Raw genomic sequence first — 14,596 nt, forward strand, 5'->3', positions numbered from 1 at the left:
TAAATACATGCAAAATGGACTTCTCTGAAGATCAAGGGTTCATTGATAACTGCACAGCAGCCAACAAGTGCAATTACCATCTTCACAATTACAATAATTCTTTAGAATTATACAAGTGAATATTCAGAAAAGGCAATCGCTAGAAACAAAGGTAGTTTATACAAAATGAAAATGCTTCTGAACAATTTAAGAGCTGTGTCAGAAACTCCAAAGACAGTCTCAAGACAAGAAAGTAAGATCTCATGATAAACTGTCAAAAGAAGCAACAAGGTCAAGGAGAAGAATAGAGAACCATAAGATTATCGTTAGTAACTTTAACAAAGGCAGTTTCAGTGCTATTCCAACAGCATGTTCTTAATGTTTTGCAAGAAAAAGTTGGTGGATATAGGGCAAAACTTGTTTAGGTTGTCCAGAGCCATATTTGTTTTTTTGGGCCCAGGGGTAACTATAGCCATTTTGAAGGCTGTTGATACCACTCCAGTGCACAAGGACTCACTTGTATTGAGGACAAGATGACAAAGGGCAGTAAAACAGGATTGAAATAAAATTGCAGGAATGGGATCTAATAAACAAGTAGTGGATTTCGAATGTGATACTATTTTACTAAGTCATGCAGTATCAAATTGAGAAAAACTAGAAAGAGGAGAGCCATCAAAAATAGGCATGCAAGGATGACATTTAGTGGTAACGTGTGGAGAGAATGTGTTGCCAAATGCTGTTAATCCTGGAGGTAAAAAACTAAAGTGTTGAAAATTTGCAATGAATCAGGTAATATATTAAGGCAGTTTTGCAGTTTATCAAGTAATATTACTATAATAATATACTATTAATATATTCAATATAGTTATATATATAATATTATAATTTGATTTATGCACACATACAGTGCTCAGTTTTTGTTTAGCTCAATCTCAAACATATATATTAATTGTAAATAAAGACGAATTGGTTCAGTAATACACACTTCACGGAGCTGGAGGGAATATAAACTATATAGCACGCACCAGCATAAAAATATTGTATGAGTAGCAGACCAGCAGCTGGAAGATCTTAATATTTAATATTCTTCCAGTCAAAAGGAAGTTCCTTGAATAAATCGAAAACTATCAGTATTGCATAAGAGAAAACTGTGCACAGCTTTCCTATTATGGTGGGAGTTTCGAACTAACCACAGTCTTTGTAAACCTGATATTTTTTTGAGCTCTTAAAATGTTTCGAGGTTTCAGCATAACTATTAAATTGAAGACGGAACTTAAAACCTGTAGAAAATGACCACCATTAAGAAAATTAGTAGTTCAACTAGATTGATAAGGTAACAGCGAAAAAAGTAATTGGAACACATCTTGAGAAACAGCAATCAACAAGACCAAAACCGGGAGACCTTGATTTATGTAAAGCACAAAAATACAGAATAGTAACAAAAGGCTTCCCATTCCTATACAGTGAGATATTAATAACACAATAAGTAAAGGAAGGAACTGTACTGCATTTGTAATGCTTCCCATTACACATGTGCATCTACCTTTCTGATTACATGCATTACAGAGTAATTTCTTAAATTTACATGGGAGTGTCAAACAAATTGTCAGAGGCGTTCATTTCCTTACGCACTGACTTCAGACAATGGCCAGTAAGCTCCCTGGTACCTCAAGCTTCCTGCATACCCTGACTATGGGTCTGGCTCCAGATTCTGAACACTATACAATTTCAGTAAAGAACACTACAAAAGACTTAAGTGACATTTTTAACCAGTCTCCAACACTTCTTCTTTTAATTATTCTGCCACGCCTTAAAGGGATTCTATTTGTCAGTGTGGCCAGGTGCTTGTAAACATACAGCACACATTGTAGGATTAAAGGGTAAGTGTATAGTTACCTCCAAACTGAGATACAAGAGCGTTAACCTATGTTCAATATATGAGGCTATGTACATTTCTTACAACAGCAGTGTTTTTGTAAATGTGGTCTGCAATATTCATACAGCTATGAGATACCAACCACAATGTACCAAGGACACCAAGCATGGCTCCGTACATTAGGAGAAGAGGAGCACAATAATGCACATAATACAATGTATGAAGTCTGAAAGGGCCGGAATCAAGTCTTTGATTCACGACTTTCCTTACTCATCTTTATACTAGATCGCAACCAGGCACAATTTTATTGCTACAGATAAACAGAAATTATATGCAGTGCACACGATATTTCTCTCTACAGATTTGAAGGCAGTGATGGAAAGAGAAAAGGAAAAACATGCCTTTTTTACACAAAATGTTTTATTAGATTTGTATGTGAAAATTCAGTTTAGGCTCATCATGTCACAAATCTTTCAGGAGGAGAGCCCATGAATTCCTGAGAACACAGGTCGTACGAATTGCGTCAATTTGCTTTGGATTTATGTGGTCAAGAGTTTTCTTTCATCTGGCGACACCTGTGTATTAAACCACCACCACCATCACTGGAAGCATAAACCATGATGTTATGTGTTGTTGCAAACATTACAGATATTGCAAGACATCAATCAATGAATTTGCAGACTGCTGAAAGAAAAGCACAAATAATTATACAACGTCCTTTACAGTACACACTATTTGTGTAACATCAAACAACACTTCTAATTTTAGCCAGTGAAAGGCACTTTGTTTAAAAGAAATTAACTGCTTCTTGTGGACATGAAAAAAGGAGCAGGCCAATCTGTAACATCTGACATCAAAGCACAACATAAGGTTTGTCAATTATTTTCGTCATGTAAGCCAGAGACCTACAGAAATTCCTATTTCTAAAAAGTTAAGCATCTTCCAATACACTTTCATCAGCTAATAAATCTGTGTTTTTGTCAGTGCGTTGTTCCATTTTCGACCTCTGAATGCCAGTTTTTTGTTGTTCATGGCATGACTTCAAAACTCAGTCCCAAGCGCTGTATTCCTACAGATTTTAAGCGATTCATCAGCAGCAGCTGGGAAAAGCTGTTAAACTGCTCCAATTACGCCAATAATCAGTTTAATGAAATTGTGGAGAGTTGTGCTGGATTGAAAATCTTTAGAACTAGAAATGCCAACTCCTGGTTTAGCTTATTACCATGATGCCTCAAGTTAATACTAAATAACTGAAAATGGATTCTGTATTGCCATTACACTGCATTCCACTAGAGGGAACAAAATCATCCGTTACTGTAAGAATGTCTTGCATTGCCTTTGCCTGTTCCCCTGTTCTGATTCATACCATATTAGTGTTATGGTAGGTAATTAGGTAATTCTGCTATTACTTCTGCTTTGAATACGATTTTGAAACCTAACCAGAACAGCAAAATATATCTGTATCAAATTCAAAGAAAATGAGCATTTAGGGCTTTTCCTCCTTTACCAAACAAAGTTACCTACAGATTTCTTGATCTAATTTCACTGTACTTTTTTTCTTGCAATCAGCAATTTCATGGAATCTTCAAAGTAAAAAATATATTGTCCTGGTTGCAACAGGTGGGAGAGCAATACATTTACATTAGCAGAAACAGCAGAACCATGCACAACACTTCAAAAAGGGAAACAAAATGAATACCAGCAGAAAACGTAATACAAATATTTGTTCATCATGACAACGGCCTCAAGACCTTTTCTTATTAAAAAAAAATAAAAAATAATAAAAACATGAATATGTACAAATACACTAAGAACAGTTTCTCCTACTTTAAGCAATATACATTTTTGCAATATAAAACTTTATGTAAATATAGCATTGTATATAAAATTAGAAAGGTTTACTACACAAAAATAAGGGCTTTAAAAAGAGGTTCAAACTTATGGTCAACAAATTGGCAAGAAGTTCATCATTGTTACAGCATAATAGGTTTTGTGCACATTTGCTGCTGAAAGAAAAGCACCAGTCACTACGGACACAAGAAGAGGATTTTCTGTTCAGTACTTTTTGAGAAAGAATACACCTCGTGACATTTCTACAGCTATACCAAAACAAAGCACAATCAATAATATACGGACCAGTTCTACTTTAAAAACACTTACAGCAGACCCTGTTGCCATGGAACAGACCAGGATGTGGAAAGCAAGGCACTATGGGAGCTTCACACTTCCTCATGGTATTCAGGCTGGCGGTCTACAAATCCTATTTTATTTACAGTGAGGGTAAGAAGTAACTGAATTGACTAACATTATTCGCTTGGCATATACTCAGCTTGTAAAACGCAAAGAGACAGAAAAAAAATCTGAAATGCACAACCGACTTACTGGCTCCTTACAGGCAGGAAGCTGTGAAAGTTAGACTTTTGAGCTCTCACCATCCCGTACCCTCCCTAGCCTCAAGCTGCAGCCACATTTCCAGTGCCCAGTGGTAGTGTGCTCTAGAGCGAGCGAGCAAGGAGATTGCAAGGCAGATAACACGTTCTTTCAAGTCCTACAGATCTAGCAAACTGAAATTGCTCTGTGTGATGGGGGTGGGGAGGGGGCTAAGGCAAACAAGATGCTAAAAACAAAGCATATAAATCCAACCGGACGAGGTAAATCAAGACCAGATCCAAACCAGTTACACGCTCTCTTGTGTTTTATATCAGTGATTCTACAACCGTATTAAAAGGGTTTCTTAAAGGTACAGTATCTGTAATGGACCGCATGAGACTCCACAGCATGAATCACAACACAAGTTTCCATTTCACACATGTAACATTGCACTAAACAAATTCATCTTTTAAAAAAAAATCTTCTAGAGTTACTTTTTATGACCATATTCTGAAGCCCTACATGACATACCCCCTCAGCTGCTGTCAGCGAAGGGTGAATGCACTCCACTCTTCCAGTTCAAGGTTCTCAAACCACAACCTATTCTTAAGTCTTGCTTGGCTTCTGTACGCTTTTTTTTCCCTTCTGATTAACATGGTGTGAAGGACATTGTATTAAAACCGTAAAGAGAATATAGTTCTTTAATGAAAAAAATGTATAACATATGTCTAACGCCTACATAGTAACAGGGACAAAGTCTGCTTCTGAAAGTAAAATATTTAAGCATCCATAAAACCTACTTTGTTTCTGGCACAAAGTTAGCTATGAGTGTTACAAAAGCATGATCTTCCGGTGCTGACATGGAGAAAAGATGAAGTACTAAGACAGGTACTTGCTCTTTAATGGTTGCATATTATCGATTTGTGAACCATATTAACAAGATCTGCAAGAATAATGGTTGGACTGCAGGAGGTTTCACCTGGAAGTGGTGAGGAAGACTAGTTTTTCAGTAAGAATTTGACCGGATGATGCCGGTATTTTAAACCTGGTATGTTACATGTACAGGACAAAGCTAGTCATTAAAATATGTCAATGAAAGAGAGGTCCATAGAAGCTAATGGGTGGCTGCATTAAACTTTGCAAACACTACGCTTCAGGTGTCCCTTCCTGCGCATGTGTACAACAGAAACAAAATTTGAAAAGCAGTTGAGGAATAACTGTGTAATTGTGCTTGTTTGGATAAACATTTTATTTGTGCCTGTCATACTCATAGCCTGTTGCACCATGTTTCATTGATTAAATATTATGATAAAAAGGCTGAGATGCACATTAATATAGCTCATTTGTCACAATGCACTTGTGTAATGAGGATGCGCTATGTTGAATCCCACTGCGGGAGATGTACTATAATTTTGCAATGTCTAAAACAACCAGTTATAAGGATCTGGATCTTCCAAGTTCAATTTACTGGTTGGACAGAACTTTAAACTCCCTGGCTTATCCCCCATTTTTTATAGCTTAACTACTGACCATAATTAATTTAAAAACCATTAGGAAGAAAAAAAAGGTATTGTTCATATAAAAACAAACGTCCGTTATTCAACTAAAATTTCCTCAGCTTTGATTGATGTAACTAAATGTCCAGGATTGGAGGAGTCTGAGCCCTCGTCTTTCGGAAGCTCTTCACTCTGCAGCGCTTGGTTTTCCAACCCAGAGAACATCTGGGCGTTCTGAGCAAAGCACAAATGCTTCATGACCTCGTTGGGGCTGGCAAATGTCATTTCGCACACGTTACATTTGTACGGTCTGCTGGAAGAGAGGAAGAGGGCCTCTATTTGGCTGCTATCTTCGCTGGAGCACAGTTCCATGCTCTGCCTGTCCACCATGGTGTACGACTCGGCGCTCTGGTTGAGACACACATGCCGGGCCGCCTGATTGGCCCTGCAGAAGCTCTTGCCGCAGGCGCTGCACTTGTACGGCTTCCCGGTGTGAATGTACATGTGCTCTCGCCAGTGGCTCTTCTGGATGAACTTGCGGCCGCACGTAGAGCACTCGTACTTCCGCCTCTTCACCTCGCGCTCCAGGTCCATGCTCTCCAGGTTGTCGATGTCGGCAATGTCCGACGGTGGAGGGGTCTCGGCCTGAGACTGCGGCCCCTCCATCCTGGGGGAATCCGTGGCCAGCGGCAGCTCGCCATCGCTGATGATGTCACTTCCTCGCGGGGTGTCCTCCACCTCCTTGGCCGGCTCCGGCAGAGCGTTGCTCAGCATCGGGGAGACGCTGGCCTCCGCTAGGGCAGCCGGGGTGGGCAGCAGCCCCTGACTGTGGAGGAGCAGGTGCTCCCGCAGGTTGCTCCTCTGGTTGAAACGGCTCCCGCACATGTGGCAGGAGTACTGCTTGCGGAAGGAGGAGTTCCTCTTCATAATGCTGGGCTTGACGTGCAGGATGGTGTTGGCAGCTGGGTGTTCGCTGACGCTTGGTGCTTCCAAGCTCTGCTCCTCCATGGTGGAGGGGTTCCCTCTGGTAGAGACCTCGGGCTCAGACAGGGACGGGGCTTGTTTGGATTCAGGGCCCGCCGCGCTATTAATACGTTTATTATCCGAGAGCTGCTCTGGATCAAATGGAGAGGACAGCTGCCTCCGCGCTGAGAGCCTGCTGGGAAGGCCAGTCTGTTGATCTGAAATCTGAATGCCGTACAAGGAAGTAGCCAGGGGAATGACTTGCTCCGGAGGCGGAAAAGCTGCCTGGCCTGCCAGACTGGCCTCTTGTAACAGTGGATAAGCATGCAGAAACTTCACGCCCTGCTCGAGTCGGACTGGGTCAATGAGCTGGGGGGCCAGCTTTCCTGTGTACATCAGATTCAGGAGGTAGCTGAAGATATCGGGCTGAATGTCTGCTGGCTTCAGTCGTACACAGTCACTGAAAACACAGGAAAACAGATCAGCTCAACAGTGACGAGTTGCGCTCCATCAAAACAGAGGAGGGCCGATTAACCCTTCTGTCTTTTAAAGTAATGCATTAAAAAGTTGTTATAGCTGCTTGACCATTTTAAAGCGACATTCAACCTCACTGACTTCTATTCAAATAGAGGAGTAAGTCGTTACTTCATCAGACGTTTTAAAAAAAACAACACTTTAAAAAAAATGTATATTACCTGTCCTGGTGAATGAAAAGCATTCTGAAGTAGTTGGAAAAGGCTGCAAGAACAGCTTTGTGGGCTTTAAAGAAAACATCACCAATAGCCACAGTGCAATCACACAGGAAACCAAACTCCCTCTGAGCGTTCAGCTGCTGCAGAAGGATAAGACCATGGTTGGCCAGCTCCATTCTTCAACCTACGCAAAAAGCCAAGAAGAAAACAGTTTCCTGCTTGTTAAGACACTTAAATACAAAACAGTTTAAAACTGAACTAACTAAAACCATCAAAGACAACAGGAAGGCCAAAATTAACTGTTTACTGCCTTTCTGATTAGACAAGCATCTGGCACATACACTGCCTAACAAACATCTTCATCCCCACCTATGAAATTACAAATGAAATGAAATGACAAATGATGGATCCACCTTTTTTTCCCACGTGAAACTTTTGAGCACAAACACAACCGCTGAAATGAAACTATTTTATGGGCAAAAGAAGTGAAATGTCAGTAACAGCTGCAGAGAAAAATTAAAAACTCAACCAGGCCTATTTTAAGCACATATGTCTTCACCCCTCGACTCAATAATTGGTGGGAAATTCTTTGCGAATCCCCAAGAGAGCAGAACACAGGGCAGCTCAGCCGCCCAGAAGGTGGAATCGAACTGCTCTGCCATCAGACAGATGAAGGTTTGGTTTGAAGCCTACACCCAGCCTACCCAGTGGCAACAATTACTGTACATTCGTAAGCAGGCTGTGTTTTAATCTTCTGCCGCCCCAAATGATAATGGAATATTAGCATGGTGTTTACCATGGGAAATGGGAAAGTACCCCGAGTCATAGCGGTAGTCTTTCAAAAAAGCAGTAGTTCAATAAATCAAAATCAGTTGAGCAATTTTCACAACACAACTATTGAACGCATTAAACATGTAACATTTTTTGTGCTTTCACATCTTCATATTCCAAATAATATATACAAAAAAGGTCTGAAACCATAAGAAACCACTTAATTCGCATTCAATTAAAAATATATGCTAGGAATGACTTGGAAAGGCTGTAAACTGAAAGAGAGCATTCAACTAACTTCTCTCTTATTGCTGCAGCAAGCATTTTCAATTCTTTATACCATTTGGTACCCTTTTGTGATATGTCTGAAACAACACAGAGCAGTGCCTCCCAGGACTTTGTACTTTTGCATGCTCTAGCTTCATGTTACTTCAACAGCTTGTCTGTTTTGTATAAAATTTTGTTTTAAAAAACCTAGTTGGGGAAAAAAAATGTTGAGCAAACATCCGGCCCGAGATTCGGAAGCACTTCTTTGTGCAAAAATGGATTGTTGTCTGGACCAGACTGCCCAGCCACACAGAAGCTGAAACCATTGATTCTTTCAACCTAATGAGCTCCTTGGATGCATTAGCTCAAGAGTGAAATGCTCGGTCTGAGCCAGTCATGTTAACAAGTTGTTTCTGTGTGTTGTATGAGTCACAAACGAATGCTTGCTGAAGTGCACGTCAATGAACCTCTTTGGCCCAGTTCTTATCTGTATGATGACACCTGCAAAATTGGCCAAATGCGGTCCTTTGTGTGTAACCCTTTTTAAGTACTTTAAAAAAATTAAGAAGCTGACCTTGCCTGCAGTACAACAATCTACTAAGGGCTGAGGAATAAGATATGTCTAAATTATTTTTTTTCTCATTTGCTTTATCCTCCTTTTTCTGACTAGATTTCTCAAATGCAAGGGATATGAGGTAACCGCGCTTAACACTGCCTGCATGGAGAAAGAAATGTAGCCTCAATTACAAAAAAAACATCGGTCATCCTCTTTCAGAAGAGGTTTAACGGTCCTGTTCTAAACCGGCATTTACAGTTTAGAATCACACTGTAGTAGTTTTTTTGTCTCCAGGACTCTTCATAACATTAGCAAAAAGATACTACAATTTAATACAATCGCATGCATGCGCATTTCTAGACATAAACAACAAATCGATTCCACTTGCGTTTTGTTGAGCTTATTTTACCTTGCTACGCGAAAACGACCTTTGAGAAAACACTAAAATGTGTAGCGAGTTACTACATTTCTCTTTAAGACCACAGAAATATTTTTTATTTGATTTTATTCAAAGTATATTTAATCAGTATACGTGGTCAAAACCTAGTCTGTTTACAGGACGGAAGGTATCGGCTTTTAGTGTCACCACAAGACCTCAAGTGATTCACTTCACGTCAATCTTTTTTTAAACCATTTTTTTTTTTCAAATTACACCAGCAAGCGAAGCGCGCAGAAGGGCTGCCTGCAGCAGGCGTCGGAGGGCATTCCAGTATAATAACATCATTAGTTTTGTGAGGAAACGTTTTAATACTGTTATTCACCTGCATTTCTGTGATGCGAGCGCTTCAGCTTCGCGATTGTCCTCACACACGAGGTGCGCGAACAGTATCTTCTCTTTAAGGGCACACTTATTGGGGATTGGCTGCTCCTATGATAAGTTACCCACTCACAAGTCCTAGTCTCTCCTGAGTGGCTGGATCAGTAAAATACTATAAATGATTCACAAAAAATTAATAACACTGCTGGCAGTAGCAGCAATCAAGCTACAAGCAACCCGAGTGCGTGAACATGCTGGGGAGCTGTGTGTGTAGGTTAAGCACCGCCCATAACGCGGACACGTGGACCGGACAGATCTCCCGCAGAGTCAAACCACTTCCGCAGTGCGCTTTCCTCACAAACAAAAAATAAACCCCCAAAACTAAACACGAACGCCTTCGCTTATCGAGAAGCTTTCGCCGCCCCCCTGCCCTCCCCCCCCCCGACACAGACCGGGCACCGCATGGTTCGATGACTATTATTTTAATGTTTTAACTCGTAAAATGAGCCGACCGAGCTACGCAGGGTCAGATCTCTCCCACATCTGCTCTTGCAGAGGTCTGACTGCAATGTGAAGCGAGACGCGAACGAAGCCTCACGAAATGGACACAAGGAAAAAAAAGGGGAAGGGGTGGTCACCGAGAAATCTTTTTTTAACTTGAAAAGTAACTGAAGCACCGAAATCGTCTTAAAAATCGATCGGTATAAACCCTCGCACGACAGAGAATTGGAAAATGCCGTTACCTTCCTTTGTGCTCCCTTTGTAGCTGCGGAGTTTGTCGTGTTGTTGTTGTTTGTTACCGGGGACTTGTCCGTTGGGCTTGCAGCTGCTCTGTTCCTCTAAAACGCAGCATTGGCGGCGATGGTCGGTGTTTTCCGGTCGGGTTACGTTACAATCACATGACTGTCTCCAAAGCACTTAAAAAAGAGCAGTTTGTAAAGCCCACTGCCCGGGACATCTTGCTAATTGTTCTGTGCTTGCGAAAGCGGTATTGAAAAAGTGCCACCACGATAAAGAATTGACAACTTGCGCGTTGCCCCTTGTCTGTGCAAACACAGAATGATGCATTTTTAACATAAATAACCAAATGGCAAAGACAAATTTATACAGTCTTCGTATTTTTTTTAAAAAAGCTTGTTTTTTATGGTCAACAATACCCTGGAAAGATCTGCTGTCCCTGTTTAGTTATAGAAATCCAGATACTTAAAAAAAAACTTTGCATCATAAATATATACGTGCATATATATGATAAGACTATACAAACACATAAAAATGAAATTCATTTATGTTACCATAATTTACTTTTTACCAGTGTGTCACGTGAGCTGCTACAGCTTTTCATTGACAAGCGCTTAAATATCTAAGAGGTTTAATCGGAGACTCATTCCATCCTTTCATGTTTTGTTCTGAAGGAGGCGTTATTAGATGCGGTGCGGTAATGTATTCTTTTATGAGCTTGAACACAGTACTGAAACTGTCATAGCTCCACGATACGATCACTGTGTACAGACAGCTGGTGTACTCGGATGAATATGAAATTATGCATTTTACCAGGAAATATTTAGGAAAAATGGGCAACATCGGACTGAGAACAGGTTTCGGTAACTACGTTTTAAAGAATACACAATTCAGTTATAGGAACGTGCAAACTGTTGCACTATCCATGTAATTTTCGGTGCTAGTGGTGCGCAACCCTTCTATAATTTGATTTTTCCTCTCCATCTGAATCATATCTTAATTTACATCAGTAGCATAATCTACTATAAAGTGTAGTTAATAAAGCACGTTTCATGATTTTGGATACCATTACGTGACTTTTTCTTAAGTTGAATAATTTATCCTTTGCACAGAAAGTGTATTCTAAGGTATAAAAAAATCACTAGATAATAGTTGATCATTGCGGATGATGTATTAACAGAATTGCAGTAAAATACAAAACTACTGGAAAATAAACATGAAAACGACCTATTTTGTGCTTGCAACTCTCATGTTACAGGTTATTGTCTTTAGATTGAAAAGCATTCCTGAGGATAAGATCGTGGATTAAAGCTGTTTAATAATAGTAAACATAAGTGAGTGTTAGGGAGGTTGAGTCAACTTTGTAATACAGCTAAGAATGGAAGAAACCTTGACCAGCAACATTTTTTCCCCTTTGCAATCAGTCGTCCAAACACAATGGTGGTCCTGGTATAATACATTGCCATTTCTCACTCCAGCCGGTTCACTGCCTGGAACCCCAGTTCCATTATTTTTGCCACACTACCCCAGCACTGTTCTTAGTGCCACAGGTTTAGGGTTCTGTCACATTGTATCAACAGTGGAACTTGATACTCCACTGCCCCCACCTTTTCACTCCCCTGGGGCCCTGCTCCGCCCAAAAAGCTTACACACAAAAATTCTCATTCAAAACAGGAAAACAAGAAGTAAGGGTTAATTCCACACTGTACAGCAGAAAGAAAAAAACACTATGTTTTGGTTGTTAAGCCTCCTTCAGGTTTGTAAGCAGGAAATAGCAAAAATTAATCTTCTAATTAAATCTTGATTTGAAGACTTCGCTTCTGCCTTGTCTTTTCCTTCCAACCAGTTACTGAAAATCTAACATGTCATAAACAACCCATCAGCATTCCCAATGCAATTAATGAAAACAATAAAAACATGGATTAGGGCAGAAGATGAACAAATGCACAGTTTGTAATACAGAATTTGCTGGACAGCAGAGCATCATTTTCCCAAACGCACTAATTTGTAATTAATTTACTGAGTTAATTTCCAGTTCTGTATACAGAAGGCCAGCAGCTTGGCACCAAAGAACAAAATGGCTGTGGTGCATTGATATTTTACAATACCTGCTCCACAGTAATGTAAATCCACTTTGCTTTGACACATAATGTGAATAACAATCCCTTCCATTTATATAGTGCTTCTTCATCTCAAACGATCCCTAAGCACTTGAAAAATAAGAGGAGACCCACTTCAGCCACCCTGAAGAGCAGTACCCATTTGGATGTTGCACAGCAGCCATTATATTCCAGCAGCTCCATTACACAGAAGATCCAGTAGAGAAGTGGGCAATGACTTAATCAATATGAATACCATCACTGGACAGTGGTTTGATATACGAAGCTATGGCCCTGTTTAGAAATGATAAAGAATGTAGAACACCTTATTAAAAGGAAACGCATATTTTGAAAATCAAATCAGGCAGATTAGTATACATTGCAGAAAGGTACAGATAAAGAAAATAAGGATTCATTTATAACTTATATTCTTCTTATGCTGTAAAGCCATTTGCATTGTTGCTTTATACAGAATTTTAAACTTCAACAACAGTTGCTTTTGTATTCAAACACCAAAAACATCAGAATCTCCCTTTTGCTTAACCTCTTTCAAGTCACCTTTTCTTAAGTCAAACTAAAAAGAGGACTGCAGAAACCAAGGGCAGTGATGTCCACTAATAAAGCCGAAAATTTCACAAAATTGAAAATAGTGAAATACAAAAACCACAATGGACAGGAATTTCCATTTTGTGCCTAATGCAATCAATTTGTTTAACAAATATCAATGGAAAACACCAGGTTATTACTAATAATTTGCTTACACCCTTATCCAGGACAATTTACAACATATAAAAAGTTTAAATTCTATGTAAGTGCAATCTAAGCCTAATTAAGAGGTTGTTAGCTGGAAGAAATTAAGACCCAATCATCTCATCAGGAAGAAAGGTAAGTGTCAGGGAGTACCTTTAGGAGTGCATCAAAGATTCCAGAGCTGTTTGTAGACATGTGGGCTACCAACAGCAATAGATGACAAGTGTAGTTTTTTTACTATGAAACTAACTGATCTCCCCTTCATCCAAACTCCACAGCCACCCCTGGAAGCTGTCTTGCATTCTGCCAGCACTCACCAGGAACATGTTACTTTTAGATGCTACTGTACTATTAGCCAAAACGCTGAATTTCCTTCATCACTTAACAGACCAATGATTTGCGGGGATTTAAGAAAAAAAACACATTCTGACCACAATCGTCTTCCCTTGGTCTACTGCTATGTGCCAACATCAACAGAAGAGAGGAAGACAGTGGCTCAACCAGTAAGGATGCATAATCAAAGTGCACATCGAGAGCTATAGTCTAGACATCACTGCTTCCAAATTGGCTACGTCACTAGCAAAGTATGGGTGGGATTCCAAAAGCAGCATATAGCTGTCCATATAGCTGAAAGCACATGGGGCAGATGGCCAAGTGCTGAAGGTGTCTGGGGAGAGCATGAATTGACCAGGGGTCCTCAGCTGTTTGATAAGACAAAAGCAAACATTATAACCTGGACCCGACAGTGTAACTATCCTGCAGAATTAGTCAGCCTCAAGAGGGTAGAAAAATGGCTGATGATTCCCATACCGAGTTTCCGAGATGCTACAGCATCATGATGTGATATTTGCCAAAATCTGTGCTGTGCCCTGTTGCTGCTGGAGCATTCCACACCAGCTTCCTTCCATATCTCATTAAGGCTGAGCGCTGTTGTACTGAGAGGTGGTGTTAGCGAGGCTGTCACCTGACCGGTAAATTGGCCACAGGAGTTATGGAATTAAAGTGCTTATTAAAACAAAGAGAAAATAGAACATTCAAGACCAGCTGAACACTCTTTAAGTATAAAAGGTACATCAACAAATATATATTAAGAAGCAGGAAGTAGTGGAAGTTTCTCCACAGCCATTAAGGCAAAAAAATAGAGAAAGGTATGAAATGAAATTGAAAGTCTTCGCAAAAACATATTTCATTTCTCCACCTTGATGTTACCGTGATATACATTTTCCATGGCTATTTTTACCTACTTAATTGTATTCTGCTATTTCTGTTATCCATGCTGTTA

At 40.0% G+C, this 14,596-nt stretch overlaps 1 protein-coding gene across 1 annotated transcript; it reads right to left on the bottom strand.

The window, feature by feature from the left end:
- Nucleotides 1-1,379: 1,379 nt before the first annotated feature.
- On the bottom strand, nt 1,380-13,139 carry zbtb2b (zinc finger and BTB domain containing 2b). The gene is made up of 3 exons (XM_006625847.3): nt 10,471-13,139; nt 7,380-7,560; nt 1,380-7,144 (listed from the first exon to the last, which is right to left on the bottom strand). Exons 2-3 carry the CDS (start codon nt 7,550-7,552, stop codon nt 5,821-5,823), a joined length of 1,497 nt encoding a protein of 498 aa, XP_006625910.1. The 5' UTR covers nt 7,553-7,560; nt 10,471-13,139; the 3' UTR covers nt 1,380-5,820.
- Between the last annotated feature and the right edge of the window lie 1,457 nt (nt 13,140-14,596).

This window comes from Lepisosteus oculatus, chromosome 2 (genome assembly GCF_040954835.1).
Source record: "Lepisosteus oculatus isolate fLepOcu1 chromosome 2, fLepOcu1.hap2, whole genome shotgun sequence".
Taxonomy (NCBI): Eukaryota; Metazoa; Chordata; class Actinopteri; order Semionotiformes; family Lepisosteidae; genus Lepisosteus; species Lepisosteus oculatus.